The sequence below is a fragment of the Papilio xuthus genome, unplaced genomic scaffold (assembly GCF_000836235.2).
Source record: "Papilio xuthus unplaced genomic scaffold, Pxut_1.1 DF827597.1, whole genome shotgun sequence".
NCBI classification, from domain to species: Eukaryota; Metazoa; Arthropoda; class Insecta; order Lepidoptera; family Papilionidae; genus Papilio; species Papilio xuthus.
Window position 1 is genome coordinate 613,821 of NW_013531052.1, and position 25,224 is coordinate 639,044.

General features: G+C 36.1%; 4 protein-coding genes across 4 annotated transcripts; 3 read left to right on the forward strand and 1 right to left on the reverse strand.

Moving 5' to 3' along the window:
- The first annotated feature begins 419 nt into the window (after positions 1 to 419).
- On the forward strand, positions 420 to 18,146 carry LOC106118287 (junctophilin-1). Its single transcript, XM_013312913.1, has 7 exons — positions 420 to 735; positions 8,550 to 8,761; positions 10,477 to 10,751; positions 11,037 to 11,210; positions 11,430 to 11,764; positions 12,013 to 13,456; positions 16,839 to 18,146. Exons 1-7 carry the CDS (start codon positions 506 to 508, stop codon positions 16,923 to 16,925), a joined length of 2,757 nt encoding a protein of 918 aa, XP_013168367.1. The 5' UTR covers positions 420 to 505; the 3' UTR covers positions 16,926 to 18,146.
- Positions 18,147 to 18,654: 508 nt separating this feature from the next.
- On the forward strand, positions 18,655 to 22,250 carry LOC106118288 (organic cation transporter protein). Its single transcript, XM_013312914.1, has 8 exons — positions 18,655 to 18,733; positions 18,881 to 19,123; positions 19,925 to 20,092; positions 20,392 to 20,650; positions 20,725 to 21,351; positions 21,479 to 21,660; positions 21,771 to 21,949; positions 22,042 to 22,250. Exons 1-8 carry the CDS (start codon positions 18,683 to 18,685, stop codon positions 22,235 to 22,237), a joined length of 1,905 nt encoding a protein of 634 aa, XP_013168368.1. The 5' UTR covers positions 18,655 to 18,682; the 3' UTR covers positions 22,238 to 22,250.
- Positions 22,251 to 22,572: 322 nt separating this feature from the next.
- Positions 22,573 to 23,830, forward strand: Catsup (zinc transporter catecholamines up). The gene has a single exon (XM_013312974.1). The coding sequence runs from the start codon at positions 22,675 to 22,677 to the stop codon at positions 23,728 to 23,730; it is 1,056 nt and encodes a 351-aa protein (XP_013168428.1). The 5' UTR covers positions 22,573 to 22,674; the 3' UTR covers positions 23,731 to 23,830.
- Positions 23,831 to 24,284: 454 nt separating this feature from the next.
- On the reverse strand, positions 24,285 to 25,077 carry RpS18 (ribosomal protein S18). The gene is made up of 3 exons (NM_001312532.1): positions 25,024 to 25,077; positions 24,705 to 24,890; positions 24,285 to 24,583 (listed from the first exon to the last, which is right to left on the reverse strand). The coding sequence occupies exons 1-3, from the start codon at positions 25,024 to 25,026 to the stop codon at positions 24,314 to 24,316; spliced, it is 459 nt and encodes a 152-aa protein (NP_001299461.1). The 5' UTR covers positions 25,027 to 25,077; the 3' UTR covers positions 24,285 to 24,313.
- Positions 25,078 to 25,224: the final 147 nt, after the last annotated feature.

The following is a 25,224-nucleotide window of genomic DNA, read 5'->3' on the forward strand; positions in this document are numbered from 1 at the left end:
GTATGTAAATGTCAACAGATTTATTAAAAACAAAATCTATGCGTGAATTAAATACTACTAATAAATTGAACTCTAGGAAATTAATAGTCAATAATTCCCCTTCCTTAAAATGATAACATTGAGTAAAGATTTGTTTTCAAATGAATCACTTTTAAATTGCAATTGATCAATGATTTACTCCACCAATATGAAAACATCGTGATAGCTGCGACGCATGATTGCTTGTAGCTGCCGCTCATCTGAGAGTGATGTAGATGAGTAAAGACGTGCAGTCGGGTCGCGTGGTTGCGTCGGGGAGTGCTAGAGTGCGCAGGGCGGGCGGGGCGCAGCGGGCGGCGGGCGGCGGGCGGCTGAGGCGGCAGTGCTCCGCGCGCAGGACCGGCGCGGCGTTCACTCGGCGGCGCGCCACGGCGCGACATGCCCAGCTGATGTTTATTTATACCGCGAGCTCGGCGGAGGGCGCGCGCGGGAGGCCCTCCCCTCCGCGGCACCACGGTTCCGCGTGATGCAGCCGAGCGAGCCAGCCGAAACCGCGCACGCCGCCGGCGGAAACCCCCCGCAGCGGGGCCTTAACGGCGGCCGTTTCGATTTCGACGATGGCGGTACTTACTGTGGCGGCTGGGAGGACGGCAAGGCCCACGGCCACGGAGTGTGCACCGGGCCGAAGGGCCAGGGCGCCTACTCCGGCTCCTGGCACTTCGGCTTCGAGGTGTCCGGCGTCTACACCTGGCCCAGGTGAGATAGTGTCTTTTCCCGGGCGTCGCACATGCCCGAAATCCGCGTCCGAAGCCGCTCCAAAAATAGTCTGCTATTAATAATTGAGTTCGGTGTTTCGCTAGAAAACGCGTGTAACGGCAGCGGTGAAAGTGTCTATGGTTCGTTCGCAGATAAATTATTCATATCGATCTGTGGCTACTGATAACACAGTGATAACAAAATTCGTGTTAGGTATCACAACAGGGACACATCGGCCTCGACGTCAATTGACCTGTTGTCATTGTTATGGACGGATCCATTAAGATTCAATAACATAACGTGAAACAAAATGCGAGCATATAAATCGAGAATAATAAAGAGAATATAAATCGCAATTGAGGGCAATATATTGCAGCTGCTCAATCTCTAGTCACGAGAGCCTACATGTGACTATTAGATTCATCCACTACTATAATATTTATCCAGTAAAAACGTGATAGTTTTCTTTAGGCACGGATCTAATAACTATGACTTTTACTTTTGCTCACGTGCATTACGCTGTCAAGTGACGGTTCCGGAGCTTTCAGCGAAACTTCTGAATACGATTTTCCTTAAAATAAATGCTTACAACTACGATTGTTCTTTAAAAACCCTCTATATTACTTTCGAATGTACTGGGCGGAGGAATTGTAATCAGGAATTTCGTTAAAAGTTGTATCACCTACGTAAATTTTCACTTTATAAGAAGAGCAGATAACAATAGGGTAGAAGCGTACATTATTATTTTTTAAATAATAAAAAATAAAACAAAGTTCAGTTCCAAGTACTTTAACAATACGTTATATTAACGTTCGTTATGAATATTTCTAAATATGATGCATGCAATAAATTCAAACAATGTAGCTTTTTTAATTTTTGGATGAAAAATAAGTAATAATTGCTTCTTTCACTTTTAATGTAAGTGCCCTGCAGGTGAATGAGATTCTGCTAAGTTTTTTATGTTAGTCAGCTAGCGCCTGCTCCATCGTAACCTAGTTTCCTGGGGTCAATGCCCCATCCGTATACGTACAACCCGGATGTGATTTTTATCTGATTTTAGTCTTTTTAAAGCCATACGAAAATTTCATAATGCACATTATAGAAATCAAAAGAAAAAATCAAAGGAACCGAGAGAAATGTGCAAAGATTGTGCTAAATAAAAATCCGTAATCGGTGCTTACTCCTCAAAACGGACTTGAGTATTATTTTATGTTACAGTAATAATAAAATTTATTTATTTTATTACATTACCTTTGTAATTTTATACGTAACATGAAACTCGAATATCTTATTCATGTTGATTACATATATGTATTTCCCACAGCTTATTACATCCTGAATATAAAGGAAAAATAACATAGAAATGACGTATAACTTATTTTAATCTGTTTTACGTAATACGAGATAAATTATGGTAGAAATTATCCTAAAAAGGTTAATCTTGCTTGAGCAACTGTGTTTCCCTTTACTGTAACTAACTGTTATTTACATTTTAAAATTAAAAAAAACAGAGTAAATAGTGTTATTGTCATTATGTCTATATTTTCATATGCATAGATAAATGCAGCGACTACGTAGACTTAAAACTTAAACTTTCTGAACTGATATACATAATTAAATGGCAAAAATTCTTACTACGCAGCAGATACGAACATACAAATTGCTGTTTAGTAGCGATTATCCGTAAAATCTCTCTATTTGTTTTATGTCCACACATGAGTATAGAGTCGTATAATATTAATACTACGAAAATAAACTAAAACTTATATTACTGACATTATTTTTTAGACGTTTTAAATGCTGAATTATTACATGATTTATATTGCAGTTCAATAAATTTATATGTGGCCGATAACCTCAAAATAATTTAGCAGTAGTTAAATAAATAGAATTAAAAACAAATAAGCGCAAAGTATGACTGACTTAATAATTACAGTATGGAAAATTGAAGTTGTTTTTTTACACCTTAGTTTGGTTTATTCAATTTCATTACCAAAACTCTTGAATTATAATATATTGTTATTGCTTTTTTCATGAAAATGAGAGTAGTTTGTTAATTGATTTTGCTAGAAATTCGCTTATTTCTATAAACATTACATACGTTTCTATATATATATATATATATTTGTTTCATCATTGGAAACCCACTGTAGACAACCCTTCCCTACCGTAGGACTGTGACACAGCTAACTATTTCTTTTATATAATTGACATTTAAGCAAGCTATCAGGTGTATCTAGATTAATCTAGATTTAATTAGACGATTTCAAACAGAATAAAAATATAAATTATAGGTTAGCTATTAGCAGTGCCAAAAACTTTCAACGAAAAAGAGGAAATTGGAAACAGTTCAAAATTGACGTGGGCCTTAATTTAATGCTACTTTTTTAGACAGAAGTAATGAGTAAAGTAAAAAAATTGTTACTTTTTCGTTTTATATGGCATAACCCTATTTCTAGATCAAGACAGCACAAAACAAAAAAAAAACTCCCGGCAACCAGCTACAGCTACATGCACCTATGTAATGAACCTAATATTTACCTTTAAATAGAATAATAGTTAGATCATTTTTTTAGCTGAACAAAATATAACTAGCTGTCGCCCGCGACCCCGTCTACGCGTGATTAAAAAAAAGTTAATTAGTAGCATATGCATTCTAGACTATTTTATACATTTGTGCCAAATAAAAAAAATAGATGATAGCCGATTCTCAGACCTACAGAATAGTATATAAAATTTCACTCGAGCCGCCGTTTCGGAGCAGTATGGTAACTAAAATTGTGAAATGAAAATGTTATATAAGATAATATGAATTAGCTTCAGCAATGTGTTATCAGTATAATTATCCGTGTCTTAAAACCAATACCAATATTCTATACTCAATCTCTCGGGATCTTTTCAGCATTTAAAACTAACACAAGCTTATTGGCTTAGTAAATATTTCCTGAGTATAATTTTGGAGAAAGAATTTTTTTGCAATAAATTAAATACTCAATGAAACATTTCGTAATAACCATTAATAGAGTTTCGTGCTTCTTATTTGAGCTTAGAAGTCTAAGAAATAAAAGGGATTAAGATACTGAAAGTTGTTTCCAACAAACGCTTATTCGCATTGAAAAATATAAGTACATGTTGAAATATTTACCTAATCCCTTTATATACAATCTGTGTATAAATGACGTAGATGTTCAATCGATTTGTAAAAGCATGTAAAACTTTTGACCTATTTTCGGTTTCCATTGATGCATTTTAGATGCACTCATACTCGTAAATATGCTGTGCTGAAATCAATGTTGCTTATATCATTTTATTGTTATCTGCTTTGATTTCATGAGGAATAAATGAAATTTACTTTCCATTACACCCGAACATCGATGATATTTATGAATCAGCTTTAAATAAAAAGCTTTTAAAATAAACTGCACACAATGTAATTTTTAGACGTATACCTACTTTTTAACTTTAACAATGTTATTTTGACTTATTTAACATATATTTTAGTTTATTTTACTAAACATAAGTAACAATCGCATTAGAAATTACGATTCCTCTAATAAGACGTATTTTATGATATTTTTATTCATTCATTATGTTCTCCGTAGATCCTGTATGCCTAATGCAAGAGTGTATTACGATTTTACGAAGCAACCATACTTGGTACCTACGTGTAAATATAACGATGACCAAAATAAACTAATTAACGGGCGTTTAATATTCACAAAGAGCAACCCATAAGGTTGATTTATCATGAGAATATCCTAAGTAAATTTCATAATGTGTTTTTGTTGTTGTTAAAATGTTCCAACATGCACAATTCAGTTACAGAAATGGAATGACTAAATCTTAGGGAACTCTTGTGAATACCACTCGACACCTTTTTTCGTTACTATGGGAACACTTGCCTTATAACCAAGGAGGTTAGTTCTCCGTTCCTTTCTCTTTAATTGGGTTACGTTGCGAGTTAGTGTCGAATACTGTTACATTTGTAAGTTCCAATTATTTTTTACAAACTTACTATTATTACGATAATAACTACGAAATTATAGTTAAAATATAGTAATACAAAATAAATAAGATCTGTTATGTGAATATCAGCTTGAAATATAAATATGAATATTGTCTATGATTATTCGTAGAGGCACTAAATTATTAATATATTTGATTGACAAGAACTTGTATGATTTCATATTTAACGCGTGTTTATACCATGTGAATCATGTCAGATCTGAAAAGAAACACGACGCACCAAACCTTTGTTCTCCTTATTATGTTTTTTGAGTGAGAATCGCATTTGCGTTTGTCTGTGGATTGTAAATTAAACTATTATTCAATAATGTTTTGTTATAAAAAAAAGTAAAAAGAGCCAGAAATGCAAAACAAACAATTATTTAACCGCTTATACGCGAGAGAATAGGGATTTTAGAGATTTACAGATATGAATACTGTCCGCAAAAGACAACACGTACAAAAAACTACTAACTAAACGCTCAATTTTCAAAACTACTTACAAAATGCTATTTCTAAATAAACGTGGAATTTTTGTGTAGAACACTTTGGCCTTCCACCTCAGAACACATTTCATTGTCATCCGCTTGACAGCGGCTCAGCGAACTGCACGGCAGCTGGTGTGTCCCGCATCGCCGTGAAACGCAGCAATTTGTAAATAGACCGATGAAGTTGAATTTACACTAAGTGGTGAAATAATTAATGATACAAAATAAATTATAACTTAAAACAAATAGCGTGCACGCGCGATGTATTTTTCCCTTGGGACAACTTTAGTTCCTATAATCGTAGGTTTCCACCACCTTTACAAAAATTGATGTCACATTTGGCAAAGAAAAATGTTGATAACGATATGTTTTTGTATTGGTGTGTCGGCAATAACATCCCACGGTAACGTAAAAACAATAGAATAATGAACAGATAAACTTGTTCTTATTTATTATATTTTTTTAGAAGACTTAATGCGCCAGAGTTAGATATAAACGCTGATGTTGATTACATATATCCATATTGCTTACGAGTATATCGTAGTTGTTTAACTTTCAAGAAAATATTTAGGTTCCGAGTTTCGTGCAAACCTTTCGTTTTTATAAAGTTTAAACCGCTCAACATTAAACCTTTGAGCGCTTTACGTAATGATAATTCCACAAAACGTTTATGAAAATTTAACACAAACAGACGTATTAATGACTAATGAGTTGTGTGTAGATACAGAAATGCCACGTCACACGCGGCATGCTTGTTTTAGAAACGAAGTATATTTTTGTTCGTCGAAGATATCGTTTGCCATTGTAAAGAGTACGATACAATACTAACGACTGCATATTTTAGCAAGATTTGAAACGTAAATGATTGAATCATGTTCAATTTGGTCGGGTAAGGTTAGTCTGGCTCACGCTTGTCGGTTCGACTTGCAATATTCAGTTACGCTACCCCAGAATGTGTAACTGGTGCGTTATAAATAGAGGTCGGTCGAGTTGTTCGGTCCGCTACTACTCATGTGCAGAACAGACCGATCCATTATCTTACCGCAACTCATAAAAACACGATGGAATTTCAACGTTGTTCTCAACTCATATTTATATACAAACACGATTTATTTCCTTTTCAATAAATTATAATTGAAACGTTATTATCAATAGCAAAACAGTTCGTATTAATTCAAACTTATTACTGCGAATACCACTGTTTGATACAAGATAATCACAGCTTAGTCCAACAGTCTCGTCTTAGTTAAAATGTTATTTGTATTAACTATTGTCACTCTCAATTCGCTGCTATTAATATTCGCAGTATATTCGCATGTAACCACATGACATTTGCTATATACAATTTGATTGGCGGTCATTTAAAACGATGTTTGAAATACGACATACTTGTACATAAATTTAATATAGGTTCCGGTGTAATTTTTTTTATAAATTTGTACCTAAACCTAACCAGAAACGACACACAAAAGGTTAAGGGCCCTGTCATTGTGATTACGATATAGCTAAATAGCTACCGAAACTGGTAAAAACAATCTTTCTTGTAACAACGCCAAGACATAGAACTGCATACTTGTAAATTTTTTGCGTAATCACGAATATTACACTTTCTTGAACACGCCCTTGTTTACTTATCCATGTAAATAGTAGTTTTAAATATATTTTTAATAGATAATATACCTACAGATCATATGGCAATAAGATTTGCTAAACAAGGGTGATTCTTTAGTCGTATCTTCACGAACAATGAACAATAATGTTCAGAGAAGTGTAATATAATGAACTATCTGCTCATTTATCGCATATAAAACAAAGCTTCTTTATAATAGCTGTGTCATCGGTAAAGGATCTGTCTTAATACGTATACGAAATAAAAGAACTGCGTAATTTTAATTTAATCCGAAGTATGGCTGATAGGATAACTAAAAACTATGTAATAGCAACAAAAGGAATTCACGTAGCACATCTTTATTATGTTTTGACATGTTTTACATATAATTGCATCTTAAAATTGTCCAAATGATAGTTTTACAACGTTAAAAGAATACACTAATATTTTTATAGAAATCGAGTACATAAATCGTAAATACATAAATCTGCGTAGCACTCTGTCTTGATGGTTACGAAAATTTCGTAGCATATTCGTAGAGCCTTTTCCGATTTTTTTGGGACTTTAAAAAATAAAATTCCTTAACACAACCAAACTTAAATTTATTTAATTCTTTCAGTAAAAAGTAAGCAATTATTAAGTTTTAACTGTCTGTCTTTTAAATAGAGAGTTAACACATTCTCTACTTTGTAGCCATAAAACACGAGTTAGTTATTGCTACGACGATTTATAGTTCTTAAAACGAGCGTTCTATTTATATTTAAACCAAGTGTTTTATAAAATGTCAGTGTTAGGATTTCGACTACAATTAAAATGCTGAGTGAGCGGCAATCAAGCCCGGAGTCATTATCATGTCTAGGTCAACTGCGGTAACCTTAACAGAACTGAAAATCGTATCGTTGAAAATGAAATTGCGTCACCATTCGCGCTTTACTTTTCCCGCTCGAGTTAAATATGTTTTACTTATTACTGCATTACATAAGAAACCTTTCTGTTATACTTCATAATGATATATTTATTGAAAGTGATGTATTCTTGAATGTTACTCCTGACTTGATTATGCGTATTAAATTTTTATTGAGTTTATTAGTGGCTGTTCCTGCCCAAAAAAATTGCGCTAAAACATAGCGTTATCTCAGTTTTTTCAGAGAGTATAAGCGAGAGACCACTATTGTTGTGTAAGTGTTTCGGCAGTGGGAATCTATGGTAGTTATGAGGTTATGACTTGAGTATGTTTTGATCATACCTTGTAGTTCTTGTAAATTTTCCGCTTTTATAGTATTCCAGAATTGAGATTGAATTTTATTAAACCCTTTATTTCTTTCTAGTTCATGAAAACAGTATAACAAATAGAACGACTTAAAAGTTCTACATGGGTCAAGACTCTTTAAGCTAAAAGAATTCGCGGCACAGAAAACGTAGAGCTTTACCGTATTTAATTTACATATTATATTTGACACGTTTTATAAGCAGTTTAAGTATACTATCGCATACTTTTTTCATCGACGAAATATTCATTCGACGATTTAATATTTATAACCTTTCAAACGAGGACGTATATAAATTGTGCTTGCCAATAAAAATCTTCTTTAGTGTAATCCGATCAGGCATTTGACATGCGCATAAGAAATACATATAAAAAATTTAGGGAGATTTTTCAGGATACGTTTTTTGACGCTAAATATCTATAATTGTAATTTTGATGTTTACAGCGGCAGTGCATACGAGGGACAATGGCAAAACGGCAAGAGACATGGGTTGGGTGTGGAGACGCGGGACAGATGGCTGTACAGGGGCGAATGGACGCAGGGCTGCAAGGGTCGCTACGGCGTTCGACAGAGCACGACCAGCAACGCAAAATACGAAGGAACATGGGCCAACGGATACCAAGACGGATACGGATCCGAAACCTATGCGGATGGAGGTCAGTTCACTCATTCTTGGCGACAAAATATAAAAATATCAACGAAAACATTTTAATCCACGCGACCATGGCATTATTATACAGAACAATTTAAAACGAAACCACAAAGATTTTCACGAACGTTGCGTAACGTACTGACGGATTGTCGGTGAATAGTTTCGTTACTCATTCCTGAGAACATTATTTAAGCTTTTGTTATTTACGTTAAAGTCAATATGTGTACTCTAAACATAAATTAAGAGTTCTTAATCGTCTAAATGTTAAATCTCATTCTGAATTATCATCTAATGACCCACATTATATACCTACACTGCGCTAAAAGAAAACCTTTCAGCTTACGCAATGTTTTCTACGCGGAAACAAAATGGTTGATTTAGGTACAAAAATAACATAACCAATGCCGCTATATGTATGTATATTAATAATAAAGAATGATTTATATGTTACGTATAAAATATTTCGATGCATGGAAAATCACACCAATAAAGATATATTGAATAGTTAAATTCTACGTCACTATGGATGCGTGCCCTGTTCGTGCAACACCATAAACAACGTCACGTATGTAAGTCTTGACGCCAATCTGTTGAGTCATGGCCGCATTAAGATTTGTCATTCATGAAAGAGAGGCGATGTTGTTATTCGTTTCCTTTAATATCAACGCTCATTAGTCATTAGCTATATCCACACGACTTTGAATAAACTTCACTTTTAACAGGAAACGAATAACTTTATGAGGATTACTAATACGTGAAGGAACACAAGGTGATAGTAAAAGAATTACGCTGTGAACACATAAACAATTGGTCTGCTGGGTTCGTCAGCTACTGGATCGTGTTCGATATTGTATCGGGATTTTTCAGCAGTTTAGTGTGTGAATGATGCGAGTGCGGTGGCCCTGCAGGCCGCAGCCCGCCCCGCGCCGCGGCCCTCGCGCCTATATATAGCGCAGGCACGCCCGCTCCCCGCCCCGCCCCGCACCCCGCAACCCCGCACCACGCACCGACACACAATCGCGTCCACCGCTTATTTTATTCCACTATAAAAAAAGTCTTTGCAGTCATTACACTGACCCACTAATGGTGATCGCTAAATTAACAATTAATTAAACCCATCTATTTTCGATACTAGTACAGTACAATTAGTCGCAAGACAGACACTCAAAACAAACAATCGCCAAATTTTGTCTCCTTGCTTATGAAAATATCGCACTAAAATTATTTAGCCCTTTAACGCCTGAAAAACTAAAACACAATATCATGATAATGTTAATGCATTTTCGATTGAAAGCTGTCACGTAGAGCTTATAAAGCTTATCACAAGATAAAGCTCCCGTTAAATTATGGTACTACCACATAGCATAACATCATATATATATATATATATTATTAATTTATCAAGACGATTCAAACGAGTCCAAACTTGTTGAGGTAGTGTCGTTCCTATGGTTACCTTCCAACTCCTTCATAAGTTCAGCACCGTATCATGACATATCGTCACTAGAATTAAACTTGTTTATGAATTGATTGAGCGATGATGATGAAATATTACGTAGACATACCTATTGCACATTTATTTTGGACTCAACAGAAATAGAACCAGGACTCATTTTTCTTTTTCTCACCAGACGACCAGGACCAGACACACAATTTTACAGGCCCTAACTACCGCATTACATTCGACCACAGTCTTAATATATCCGTTACTTCTTGCAGGAACCTACCAAGGGCAATGGATGCGGGGCCACCGACACGGCTACGGCGTGCGTACGTCGGCGCCGTTCGGGCTGGCGTCGCACAACCGCGGAGGCGCGCGCGACCGTGGCTCCCTATCCTCGCTGGTGGAGGCACTCGGCACGCCCGACCCCTCCGACCGCCGCAACCTGCGCGTGGACGACGCCCGGGGCGGCTTCGTGCTGCAAAAGAGCTCCGACGAGCCAGCCGGCAGGCGGGGCTCTATCGTCGAAAAAACTAAAAAGGGCTTGTTCCCCGTGAGTACTTCACTTTCTCGACGGTCTGTCCTAATAAGTTTGTAAGGCATTCTTCATTATTAGAGTCGAAAGCTTTTTCGTATTTGTTGGCATGACCAGCAAATCAAGTATCATCACAGTCCATACGTTGGATTAAAGTGAAACATTAGTACCATCATCCTGAAAGATTTTAATGGCAACTTTTCACTATTCGCAGTAACTCGAATGACTGTCTACATCTTGAAGTAATCGTAAAAACCAAAAGTTAGCTATAGTTATTTATTAAGGATTAATTTTTGTTGTTAGAACTTCCGTAAGCGGCGCAGCACGGGCGAGTTGGATAAACGCGGCACGGGCTCGGTGCGATCAGGCGGCTCGGCGGGCTCGGCCTCATCCTGGGTTTCGTCCGTCGAGAGCTCTCACTCCACCAACACTCGTGGCTCGCACCATACGCACTCCAACACCAGCTTCATTGTAGAGGTGCGTTTCACTTACGTCTGTAACATTTAGTACACTCGGTGCGTGCTGGGATGTTAGCTAACTGTAATCTAGACAAATAAAGTGAAAGATTATTGTTTATTTTATTACAAATGCATTCAATAATAATACTAATTTAATTGTTCTGATGAACTTTAAATAAATTAAAGGATTCTGTGCGATGTTTGAGAGTATTCTAAGCTTCATGTTATTTATTTTCAGGATGAGCACTTGGATCCGAGTGTAACCGAAACATATATGGGCGAATGGAAAAACGACAAGAGAACTGGTTTCGGCGTGTGCGAGCGAACCGACGGCCTCCGCTACGAGGGGGAGTGGCTCGCCAACAGAAAGTACGGCTACGGCGTGACGACCTTCCGCGACGGCACCAGAGAGGAGGGGAAATACAAAAACAATGTGCTCATCACAAGTCAGAAGCGCAAACACATGTTCCTCATGCGGTCGGCGAAGTTCCGGGAACGCGTTGACTCAGCGGTGAACGCGGCGCAGCGCGCCTCCAAAATAGCTTTACAAAAGGCCGACATTGCAATCTCTAGGTTCGTATTTTTATCATTGTTATATTTTATATCATGTAAACATACTTGCCCAAACAATATATTCATTTTTATACTAATTTTATCAAAATGTTAAAAGTGCTTTCCCTATAAGCTATCCTATGGAAAGGAAATATTATGACATAAATTAGTAACGCTAACAAAGTAAAAATAAAGGATAATTAAAAACTTTAATGAACTCAACAATATTTTTTTTTATTTTTAAATAAAACTGAATTATAAAATTGCAGAACGGCTACTGCGCGAGGTAAAGCGGAGCAGGCGGACGAGTCGGCGGACCAGGCCAAGGAAGACTGTGATATAGCGCAAACCACTGCAAAGCAATTCGCCCCGGACTTCAAGCACCCCGGCTTCGACAGAATAAGATTAAGAGATCGATATAGGCAAAAGACGTATGAAACGCAAAGTCCCGCACCCGTTTCACAAGAATCTGATAAAATCCTAGAAGGAAAGAGCATTCCAAATCATATCCCTCCGACGCATTCGCAGCTTCCTCAAGCTAATAAAATTCCTAACGCTATAAACTCGAGAAGACCTTCAACGCAATATCCTAAAGCGGTGCCCCCTATGGACCCACGACTCGCCAATAGCACTAATTACGGCGCCGATGACCGAACACTTGGACCTCCTTACGACCCTTATTATAACTCTAACAAAGAAAATTGGGGGTCCCCGGTCAACTCACCGGCTCAAATTCAAGACAAACAAAGGCAATATATGACGAATGAGCCCTCGAGTGGATACAGCGTGCCTCAGCCGGGAGGACCACAACCCCCTTCTATACCATATCGAAGACAGGATTCTTTGCAACCACAACAAATTACAGATCAATCTCAGCAATTTCCCAACCAGGGAAGAAGGCCATCTATAAGACCAACGATGAACCAGCGCGCTCCACCTCAGGAATGGAACCCGACTCACGGAATTATCCGGAGACAAAGTATTCTCGCCCAACCCACAAACGATCCACAAAGCAACACCTACGTCGATCCCGGTACGGCGTCCTACGGCCGAAATGAGCTTCGTACCGGTGTTTTTCATTCAGAGGGACCACACGACCATCAACGACCCGCTGTCGACGCTCAAGGTTACCGGCAGGGACCCGATTCCCAGGCCTATCAGCAAGGGCCGCTCGACCAACAAGGATACAGACAGAGCGATCAACAAATGTATCGCCAGCCGATGTCTGATCATCAACAATATCGACAGCAAAACTTGCCTCCGGAACAAGACATCGTGAATGGAGATCGCGAGCCTCGTCCGTTTACCGCGCGACCGTCTATAGATTACTTCGACCACTACAAGAGACCTCCCAGCAGAGATTCGAGCGTGGACCGGTACGGCAGACGGTCACGCCAACCGTCTGTGGAGGCCGCGCCGCCCGGCGGCGGATCCCGCTCCGGATCGATAGCTCCGCAACCGCTGTCATCTTCACGACCCCCGTCACGCGCGGCGACTCCCGCAGGGAACGGCCACTTAGCATCGGGTCGCGGTTCCCGAGCGGCATCAAGAGAGCCCCAAGGATTCGAGGACTCGCTACTGCGCAAACGCACACTGGGACAAGAAATAACACCTTCACCTTACCAACCGAAACGGACTGAAAGTTTATACGTGGCACAAAATGCTACGCCTCCCCCACCCGCGCCGATGGGCGGAGGAGGTGGAGGTCGTAAGGTAAGTTTTCATAAATATTCACACACCTTAAAAGGGACAGTACAGCTGGTAAGTAAAATACTGAAAATTCGCAAACAACTTATTCCAGCATGGACACAATTATAATCTTAAAACTATGCGCTCATTTTAATAATCTACCCATAACATCGTCATTTATAGTTTTGTCATCGATACAAACAAAAGGCGATAACGTCAACGTAAAAGGCAATGTAAAATACCTCTTCTAGCCTGATGGAACACCGTAAGAGCTGCATCGAAATCGTTGAGTTGTCATATAAATAAATATTTTAAAGGAATGTACCAATTGATGAGTAACCTAGTGTTCTATTTTGATTCCGTTAATTATAGAAGATTAACATGAGGCGTAAAAATGTTTGGGTTCGAACATTATTGGACAGCGTCACGGCCGGCTTGATTGTGTTATTTTTAAAACATTTAGCCAGATTTTTCTGAGCTCATCGTTATTTAGTTTTACAGGAATAAAAATTACGTACCTATAACTAAAATCAAACATCTTGCACGTTCATTTCTTTCTTTAATACAGGAATAGCAATCTTACGATGGAGCTTGAGTTGAAAGCTTTGAATTGAGACGTTACAGTGGCGAACTAACAATCACTGATTGACGTTTACGGCGGTGTCTCATTAGTCGTTAGCGCTCACATGCATTATGTAACAACGTAATTTCATTAGTCGATCAGTCGGTCGTTATACAGTACGGGCTAACGACTAATGATGGGTCAAGTTCAAGCAAGCATCGTACGGGGACCCAGTTGACAAGCATAATGCGCAGTAAGGAAAAGTAATGACTGTCACCGAACACACGCAGGTCCTAACGACTATTGAAAACGGTTCTCGCATCCTCACTTCTAGCTGTGTACACCTCTACATTCATATTTGAAGTTCTCCGTGTCGCGGACGATTCTTCCCTCAGCACGACATATCATGCTAACCTTTTGCTTTATTACTTTACCACTGGTGCTCCTATCAGACTTCTTATATTATAATAAACTCGTTTCGTAGCTTATTCATTTGTGTTCTAAAGTGTCTTATAATTAGTATTTCCCCCACATGTAAGTACTCTTTTCATCCATCTCTTTAACTAAAATTTGTTCAATAGTTTGTATTTTATAATCCATTTTATTTTATGCTTAGAGTAGAAGAAAAATGAGTGTGTCGATAAAATGATTATCTATTTATAGTGATAAATACTTAATAAATCAAGAATAATTCCATTACAATACTGAAGAAGACGGCGTACCTAACCGTAGCACTTAGAATATTTCAAAATTTCCTGGTTTATATTTATAACAATGAAGCCAAATACGAAAATTATAGATTTTTCGTCAGATACAGTCATAAATTACATACACATATAGAAAATTTTACCAGTTATTGTTATTGTAAATATTGTATCTAATTTTTTGGGTATCTTTCCTCGGTTTTTCTTTCGTTATACAATTTTAACGAACCATTTAAAGTCAACCAAAATATTCGACATAGAACTATTATTTATTTCGTTTAAATAAATTATTTCCTTTTTAATGGAGTAGCGCCTTGTCCAAGAGTTTTAAATATCTACGAGAATGTATATTTATGGTGGTATTGTACACAGTAGATTAAGTAATACGTAACAAATAATACGAAAAGTTGTTGCCTACAGTTTCGATACAAAAATTTTGCGGTTATGTTTTGCAAATGTTATCGCGTGATTCGGCCACCGGCAAGGAGATACAATCGTGCGTCTGTCTCTAGCGTAGATATTTTGTGACGACGGCGGGCGGCAGTGGGCGGCGGGCGAAGCGACGAGCGCTCAGCCCGTTCTATTTCTAAATCGAGACAGTCATTCGCAGTGGCTTTCCGCGCATCATCTCGTTGCATATATAAATAGAAAAAATAATCAATACCAGATAAAAGATAACAAATAGGTTGTTACAGTGTTACAAAATCATTAGAAAAATATTTGAAGTAAAAATTTCATGAAAACGGAAAAGAATAAAGTAACGGACAAATAGTTAAAAATGATGTGGTATCAAGGGGAAGAAGATGAAGACGATGATCTTATGTGCTCGCCGGCTATACTGGCGCGGCGGGCCTCCGAGAGCTGGATCAATGTACCTCCCGTCGAGGTAATTTATACGTCGAGGTAACACGTCTGTAGTCTACAAATATATTACCGACGAGCTTATCACATTGCAAGCTAATCTGCCAATTGTTACTGCAAAGTATTGCACTTTCTGATATCTATGGTTGAGATAAATATAAAAAAAAGCTAATACGAACCAAAATGAAATAATATCGCAGTTTACTCAGATATCGCCTAGAAGTCGTGTTTATCAAGCTTTTCCTTAATATCGAAAGCAATAAAACTTCGTTGCTTGATAAAACTAACATTATGATACTAAAATTCTCTATGCTTACAAAATAAATACAGATTATTATTTGAAATGTGTACTCAATGCCAAGTATTTGTAACATCTTCATGTGCTGCTGGATCTCTCCGGCTTTTGATGTAGGATGTAACATTATTTTAAACACCGGATTGAGAATTGGCAAATTAGATTAGTAACATTTTTTCTTTATTCCATTATGATTAACCTTATTACAAGCAAGTTTTAAGTACCTACATTGTGAAAGAATCGTCTTTCCGATGTACGATTTGCCGGTCAATGTCAGGTTGGAAAATTCAAATATCTTGGAACTTTTTAAATCTTTGTTTTCGGCCTGAGTAGCGTTTCTAACGTACGGATTGTGTGGCAGATGTTAAGCACGCCACAGACGTTGCAGCGCAAGAAATCGCTGCCGGACGTTGGGGCGCTGCCGCGGGCGGACGCCGGTATGTCGCGGGAGGAAGTCTCCGCTCTCGGCTCAGCGCGCCGTGAGGAGGTGCGCCGAATGCACGAGGAGACAGAGAAACTCAGAGCTAACCCTCTATTGTATTTAGTCAGTCCGCAAGTCAAGGTAACGTTATCTGACATCTTTGTTCTTTGGGTATCTGCTTTGCATTATTATGGTGCGATGTGTCTTTTAAAAACTACTCTATTGAGGGTCCTTTAGTTTTTTACGTAACGTACGTGTTAAGCCTTTTATATGTTGAGTTTTAGTTCATTATGTAAATATGTACTTATTCAATATATGTAAACCACGGTACATTTGCCTGACATTCGTGTTTTTCCTAATATTCATAATATTTACCATTAATGTATAATTTGTAAAATGTATATGTAGACTACTTTAAACTACTTTTTTCATCCAAAAGACTGCTGCTACTTCACCACTTTTACTTTAGAGAATTTTGTTTTCGTCCAGATTAAAATTTAAAAGAACGAACGAACGCATTTTAAATTATCTTTTTTAAAATAATGTAAATTGTTTATTTCCAGGACTGGTTCTCGCGACAGCAGCTGGTAATATTAGTATTGTTCATAAACATCTCGCTGGGCATTATGTTCTTCAAGTTGCTGACGTAGCGGCGGCGAGAGGCGCAGCCGCGCCCCCATCTCGCATCGCAACGCCTCTTTTGTACATATTTCCCTTGAATAAAAAACATCAACCATTTAAACGACCAATGCAAACATAAATATTAAAGTGAAAACTTGAAACTCTGTTACCACATTACCTATATAATGTACCATAACATTGTATCACATTCGTACAACCGAAATAAAACCACGTATTTACTTATAAGTAAGGACTTTGGTTTGCTAGAATACAATTAATGTTGTGTATATGTGCGGTACGAGACATTAAGTGCAGAAAGGCCCCTTCAGGAACCAAAACATTAAACTTCTTTATGGTGTGAGAGTGAAAATTCTTGAGTCCACTAATATATCAAATCGAGTGTTCGGAGCACGAAATGAAATTAAACCTGCATATTGTAGGTTTTGATCTTGTTATTATTTGGAAAGATTTAGACAAAAAAATATTTTATTATATTTGTTATTATGTTAAATATTTCGTATAGTTACCAAACGCTGTTTCTCTTTTGTTAATTTTGTGAAATTTTATTCTGAATTTTATATATCGTAAGAAAAGATTCTTTCTCTAATATTTTCATCTATAAAATATTGTTTTAATGTATTTATAAAAGAATGCTTTTATTAAAGTTGTAGTAGTTTTACTTTTTTAATTATTACCACAACCAATCCGAAACAAGGATGTGTAGTTTGAAAAAAAAAAACGTTGAGTCCAAAAACCATGTAAATATGTCACATACTGTAAAACGGTGACGTATGTTATGTGATAATAAAACCTTTTTATATATATTGTCGATCGTCGAACGTTTTTAAAAGCGAATTTTAAAAATATTTTCCTACGTTGTACAGTAAACATTGAAAATTATTAGATCTGTAGTGTTCTAAATATGTATTTAAATATTGGTGCACAACATTTTTACAAATTATAGATTATAATATAATACATTGAAGTCAATTTTCTCGTAACCCAATATTTGATACATGTAATGTATGTATGAAAATAAATCATTAATTTAATTATATCTTAATGTTTATTACTATTGTGGACGGTGTGCGAATGAGACTGTTGAATATTTGTACAACGAAAGTTGTAGATACGCGCAATTTTTAAATGTTAAATTAATGTTCGTAAGACAATTTTCGCAGTTTCATTATTGTGTAAAAAAAACATAAGTTATGTCTATAAGAGTTTTATTTACTTGTATCAATTTTATCTACGTTTCACAAATAAAATACTTTAACAAAAATCTATAGCGTATTTTATTTTTCTCTACCTTTTTACACACCAAAAAGTTTAATACCAGCAGTTTTTTAAGTACAATCATTAACTACAAAATATCTAAACAATTTATGTTCTATTTTGTTAGACTCCTGACGGTAACATGGAACACGATACATGAAACTTGATCCAACGTCAAAGGAATACCTATCAATACTTAGTTGTTTTGAAAGTAAAGCGGTGACAATAAGTTGTCCGTGTTTAAATTAGTTTGGCGTAAGTCTTTTTTTATATTAACAAATTAATATAAATAATAGCATACCATGGACATAAAAATAATCCTCAAATAGTATAGAACCCAGGTAAACACGAAATTAAAACCACCCCGAAACTCCGTTTTAATCTTGCTTCCTCATGAACGTTTCATCAATTAGATTAATGCTATATGGCTTCCTTCAGTAGGAAGGTATTCCACTGGTCAGTATTGAATGGACATCAGTTTGACCTAGTTTATGTTCAATATTGTGATAATATGCCGAAAAATAATAAGGGCATTAATTACGGCAGTCAGGAGAATATGCCGGTATTTTTTTTAGTTTAGTTTAGTTTAGTTTTTTCGTTTTTAAAATAATGTGCGTTTTAAAATTGTGTTTGTTTGCATAAACAGTTAAGTTTTTTTTAATTTCATCCATTTAGTCTGTATTACAAATTTATTTTTTTGTTTATCAAGGAAAAAGAAGATAACGACGATCCGATAGATTTGGACGATTTATTGCCAAAGATCGGTGAATTTGGAATTTATCAGAAGTTATTATTGTGGTTGGTGTGTTTGCCCGCTTGCTTGCCGTGCGGCTTTTGTGCCTTCAATCAACTCTTCATGACGGACGTGCCAGACCACTGGTGTAGAGTACCAGAATTACAAAATTTCAATTTAACAGAAGAACAGCGCAAAATAATGTCTATACCACGTAAGGTAAAACTATACCACAACTTTTTTCCTGCATCATTAATAATTAGGTAGAAAACAACAATTAAACAATATTCGTACACTTTATTAATTTTAAGTTTTATGTTTTGTACACATTCAAATTTTCGTGTTCTAATTCGTTAAATTGAATTTAAAATAAAAAGACGAAAATTATAATAGATTAATTAATAAAAAGAGACTGAATTATTTCTAAATCAAGACTTTACATACAATGTCACCCGTACATCCAAGAGAAACTCACGTGAAATGGCATAACATATTCTTGCGCCTTCACCTTGTTGCAACCTTGTGTATTGACACAGTTTCTACACACCGCAGTTATCTTTTACGACGTAAGATACATAACTACGTTAAAGTTAAAGAGAAAAAAAATGTAAAAACGTGACTTTGTCTCCAATATTGATTTAAGTACTTAATAAAGTGTATTCATAAAATTTGGTATCATTACATTATTATTTTACTGCCATATGGTATATATTTTAATCGATTCTGCTCTTATTTAATCTAGATGCTGTATGTAATTCATCGAATAACATACATATTACAAAAAAGTGATAGACACTTAAAACCAGTTCAGGAGACAGAGTCACTTTAGAGCTTTAGTAAAATTGTTTTGGTCTAATAGAAGTTTTTTTTATTTAATTTAATAATTACACACTAAACTAATTAACCTTTAACCATCCGTTACCTCAATTTCATAATTGCTGAAATTACGTTGACATGCCGACCATGGAAGGTTGGTTAATCGGGAGAAGAACGACTTATTTATATTTTATTTATTTTTAGGCAGACGACAACACAACTTTTGAAAAATGTTCTCGTTATTCTGTAAATTGGACCGAAATTTTATCAACGGAAGAAAAATTTGAAATAAACACGAGCTGGCCTTTGGAGCCATGTTTTGATGGATATGCATACGATAAATCGGAAGTAAAATCTTCCATAGTTATTGACGTAAGTTTCTATTTATTTAGTACATATTTGAGTGTGGTATTATCAAATGAAAATAATTTGTGGGGATTGAAGAATTAAAAATGATATTATAATTATCTTTTTTAGTCTTTTCTAGACGGCGGCAGGGCCATCCAATACTTAGTTCGCATGATGTATCGACCTTAACACATTTTAAAATTGTAATTATTATAACTTTTAACGAAAACTTATGTTAGGGATAAAAGAAGATTAATTCGGGTTCATTGTCACGCTGTATCTCAAATATGCTAACTTCATATTTATGTTTTATCTAATTTCAGTTTGATTTAGTTTGCGACTTTGACGTTTACCCAACTTTGGGGCTGGTGGCTCTGAATGTTGGAGGGCCTATTGGGGTATACAGTTTTGGAATATTGAACGATCGAATAGGCCGCAAGAAATCATTTTTTACTTGCCTCACGACCCTTCTCGTTGGCAGTTTGATGACAGCATACGCACATGAATATTGGTTTTGGGTACTTGCGAGAACAGTTGTCGGATTAACTATACCGGCCGTATATCAAATACCATTTATAATTTGTAAGTTATATAATTTTGGCAACTAATATGCTTGTAAGTAAAGTGAAAATTTAATGATTTTATTTCATTTTTAGCTTTGGAACTGGCTGGACCGAATTATAGATCGTTCGTAACAGTGATGACATGCATATTTTATACTTTGGGATTAATTTTATTATCTGGTGTTACATATATGTTAAGGGACTGGAGATCACTGGCCTTAGCGACGTCCGTTCCCTTTTTCTTATACTACTTATATTGGTTTGTTTTGCCGGAATCCCCGAGATGGCTGCTAATGAGAAAGCGGTTTGAAGAAGCTAACAAAATTCTGAAATCTATAGCTAGAGTTAATGGTAAAGAGTTGCCGGTAGAGTATACGAATAAAATCCAAAGGCAGGTTCTTGAACAAGCTATGAGTGGGGATAAGGAAGCAGAGACAGCCAGTATGTTTGCTTTGTGTCGAACTCCAAATATGAGGCTCAAAACATGCTTGATCACCCTAAATTGGTGCGCCTCAGAAATGGTATATGTCGGCTTGAGTTACTACGGACCAGCAATAGGCAGCAACCAATATATGAGTTTCTTTCTATCATCGGCGGTTGAAATACCAAGTTACCTTGTTTGTTGGGTGCTCATGGATCGAGTTGGTCGACGATGGCCATTGTGTTTGTCGATGGTTATAAGTGGTATTTTTTGTATAGTCACGGTGTTGCTCCCGAATGGTAAATAAAACTTAATCTAACTTTCTCTATTTCTATATATGCTGTATGTTCTCATAAAGCTTCAATTTTTATGTTTAAAAGTGTGTATATATGCACCCTAATAATAAATAATATTTACAATTCACAGATGCTGAAACGGAGACACTCATCCTGTACCTAATATCGAAATGTTTTATTTCGGCATCATTTCTGATAATATATCCATACGCTGGTGAACTTTACCCAACTGAACTTAGAGGTGTTGGTATCGGAACGTCCGCCTATATTGGAGGATTAGGCTTAATCATTATACCTTTTGTTAATTATTTAGTAAGTATTTTTCGTAACGTGTATAAATACCTTGTATACGGGGTTAGTGATCCCTCATCTACCATTAACAGCTTTGACATAGTAATAGCATAGTGTAATCGTTTTTCCAGGGATCCAGTAATCTAGTGTTGCCTTTAGTGGTAATGGGAGCAGTGTCGGTAGTGGGAGGGTTAACGGCATTACGATTACCAGAAACACTGCATACCTCATTACCTCAGACAGCGGAAGAGGGTGAGGAATTTGGAAAAGACTGGACTTATGCGGACTGTTTTAAATGTGGTGGTCAAAGGTGAAAATTTATTTTACATGTATCATTATTAACTTCTCTTTAAACTTTATTAATGAAAAAACATTAAATAAAATAAATATACTTTCAAACAGACCAGTGGCGGAGGCAGAATCGTATGAAAATCTTGACCAATTAGAGCTAACACAACCACCGACTGAAATGGACGATGAAGTATCGGAAATGCCTACTATTCGAAGAAGTTCCATGCGTAAACTTGTCCGACAAGCGAGCATTGTTGAAACGCAACGAGACTTAGATGGAAACATGAAAATGACGTACTGGTTTTAATTTTTAATAAATTCATAAGATCACTTATTACACCGTGTTTATCTTAAATTGTTTAAAGATGAAAGGAAACTGTACTAAAATTATAAAGAAAGCATCCTTTGGAGTTAGGAGCTAGGAGCACTAGGAGCGTCATCAATGAGGATATAAAATATATAAAAGTAAATAAAATAATAAGCGTCATCTTAAATTAGCGTTATTGTGTTACCATGGCCTGTTCCACTTACTCTTTGCTCTTTGCTTCAATATAACCTATGATACCTAAAGGTCTATGTTACCAGGTCATAAAATTAAAAAAAAAACCTTAACCTATGACTTGGCTGTCACTGTCGCTGTCAATAAGTGGCCAAGTATACAAAAGTATTCTCTTAGTTATTTCTTCTATAGCCTTAAATCTTGATAAGTTTATCAATTAAAAGGATACTAGATTATAGTACATCATGTGGTACTTAAGAAAGATTTATTTTTTATGTATTCTTTTGATATGGACATTTGTTATAGTAACGGGTCATTCGCATTCCCATGCGCATTCACATTCGAGTGGAAATGAACCCCCTGCGTATAAATACTCGTCAAGTGCTAACCAAAAAAATGAAAATCAAGACAAACTTCCGGAAACCGACTACGATTTATATGTGCGAGCATTAGGGTCTACTATTTTTATAAGTATAGTTCCCTTCTTTATTTTGTTTTTCATTCCAATTGACGGCAGTGTTGAAAAACAGCCACTGCTAAAGATATTGCTGTCCTTCGCCTCCGGGGGACTTCTAGGCGATGCATTTCTGCATTTAATACCACATGCGCTAACATCGCATGATGATGGCCATGGGCACGGCCATAGTCACGGTCACCATGAAGAGGGCCAGCATGAACCACATGACATGACAGTTGGTCTAGGAGTTCTCGGTGGAATTATAACATTCCTTGTTGTTGAAAAAACGGTGCGTCTATTCAGTGGAGGCCATGGACATTCTCATAGCACAGACAAGAAAAAAGATGATAATAAATCAAAGAAATCAAATAAACCTAAAAAGGAAGAAATTAAAATAGCTGGATACCTTAACCTAGCAGCTGATTTTACCCACAATTTTACAGATGGATTGGCAATTGGAGCTTCCTTTATAGCTGGACAAAGTATAGGTTACATTACAACTATAACTATATTGTTACATGAAATTCCCCATGAGATTGGGGACTTTGCAATCCTTGTACAATCTGGTTGCTCTAGAAGAAAAGCTATGATGTTACAATTGTTAACAGCTTTTGGAGCTATATCTGGGACTGTTATTTCTATCTATCTCAAGGGCTCTAGTGATGGTCTTGTTTCATCACTTATTTTACCATTCACTGCTGGAGGATTTATATATATTGCAACTGTATCTGTAATACCAGAATTACTGGAAGGGTCAAATAACAAGTTTTCACAATCGGTCAAAGAGATATTGGCTCTTCTTGCTGGTGTGTATATGATGGTTTTAATAGCACAATATGAATAGAAATATATGTGTAAATACAAATAATTGTATTTGTAAATTCAATTGCTTACATAAAACATCACAAAATTATTTTTTTTAATTCTTTTAAATTAAGGAAATATTTTTTTAGAATTAAAGGATTTTAGAAAAACTAAATGTTTTCATTTCAATTTTAACTACTTGTAGATAATTTACCTCATTATTATTTAAGAAAATTACAACAGTTCAGTGCCACCAATAACTTTTAAAGGGTCTTTTGCTATACGCCAAAGCCTAATTTGTTTGTTTTAAATATGTTCTGAAACCTGGTTACTTGAGTAATACAGCTTCATTTGATCAACCTATTGTATCAATCTTTCAACATTTATATGTTAATATTAGCTCTGCACAGATTTGCACAGCCAAATACTAACCATAATGCTTGTCAACTTAATACCATCACTTAATGTGTGATGTCATTAGGCCATCAGCAAAGCTTCTGTTAACAAGTAATAGATTATACTTAGATCAAGGACCAATTTTATAAAAACAGAAATAAGAACTAATGGGATAAGAGGAAAATTAAACAAATAAAATGTAGAGAATGCAGATGTTTATTACTTATTTACTTCTTCTTAGATACACCAACAGTACGACCTCGTCTGCCAGTGGTTTTGGTGTGTTGACCACGCACACGGAGACCCCAGTAGTGACGCATACCCCTATGGGCGCGGATTTTCTTAAGCCTTTCTAAATCATCACGTAGTTTGGAGTCCAAGTTTGAAGAAGTCAACTGACTGTATTTACCATCAACAATATCCTTCTGTCTATTCAAGAACCAATCCGGAATCTTGTATTGTCTAGGATTTGACATAATAGTGACAATCTTTTCCACCTGGAATAGCAATATGAAATAATTATGATCTAAGTCACGTAAACAATAACTTACAAAGAGTTTTTTAAATAGATTGATCACACAATACTAATATTTTCTTTCAGAATAAAAAGATAAATACCTCTTCTTCCGTACATTCACCAGCGCGCTTATCCAAGTCGATGTCGGCTTTTTTTAGGACAATATTGGAGTATCTTCGACCAACACCTTTGATAGCAGTCATGGCAAACATAACCTTGCGTTTGCCATCAATATTCGTATTCATAATACGAAGAATATGTTGAAACTTGTCCGGTATCACGAGCGACTAGAACACAGTAATTGAACATTTAGTATGAAAATAACTCTATTATTGTCATTAATGAAATATAATCTTATTATCTGAAAGTTTTAATATCTAAATAACGTATAGATTAATATAAAAATGTAAGATTAAATACCATTGCGACTAAATTCTATAGCCTATCGTCGGAAAAAGAACACAAGTCAACTTGTCACAATAGAAAGAACAACAGATGTCAATAATTCAAACAGATAAAAAAATTACAGACTACTTATAGCTTTTTCATTTTGGTTCTTTATGGTTTTTAATTCCTCGATATTTTTCTAAAAAAATTAAATTAATGTTCCTAACTCTTTTA

What these genes read in the sequence shown, in the direction of transcription:
- LOC106118287 (XM_013312913.1), top strand. Translation starts at nt 506, where the DNA reads ATGCAGCCGAGCGAGCCAGCCGAAACCGCGCACGCCGCCGGCGGAAAC. An exon ending in GGCGTCTACACCTGGCCCAG is followed by an intron (nt 736 to 8,549) that starts GTGAGATAGTGT and finishes TGATGTTTACAG; the next exon opens with CGGCAGTGCATACGAGGGAC. An exon ending in CTAAAAAGGGCTTGTTCCCC is followed by an intron (nt 10,752 to 11,036) that starts GTGAGTACTTCA and finishes TTTTGTTGTTAG; the next exon opens with AACTTCCGTAAGCGGCGCAG.
- LOC106118288 (XM_013312914.1), top strand. Translation starts at nt 18,683, where the DNA reads ATGCCGAAAAATAATAAGGGCATTAATTACGGCAGTCAGGAGAATATG. An exon ending in AATCTTCCATAGTTATTGAC is followed by an intron (nt 20,093 to 20,391) that starts GTAAGTTTCTAT and finishes ATCTAATTTCAG; the next exon opens with TTTGATTTAGTTTGCGACTT. An exon ending in TACCTTTTGTTAATTATTTA is followed by an intron (nt 21,661 to 21,770) that starts GTAAGTATTTTT and finishes TCGTTTTTCCAG; the next exon opens with GGATCCAGTAATCTAGTGTT.
- Catsup (XM_013312974.1), top strand. Translation starts at nt 22,675, where the DNA reads ATGTGGTACTTAAGAAAGATTTATTTTTTATGTATTCTTTTGATATGG.
- RpS18 (NM_001312532.1), bottom strand. An exon ending in GTGAATGTACGGAAGAAGAG is followed by an intron (nt 24,584 to 24,704) that starts GTATTTATCTTT and finishes TTGCTATTCCAG; the next exon opens with GTGGAAAAGATTGTCACTAT.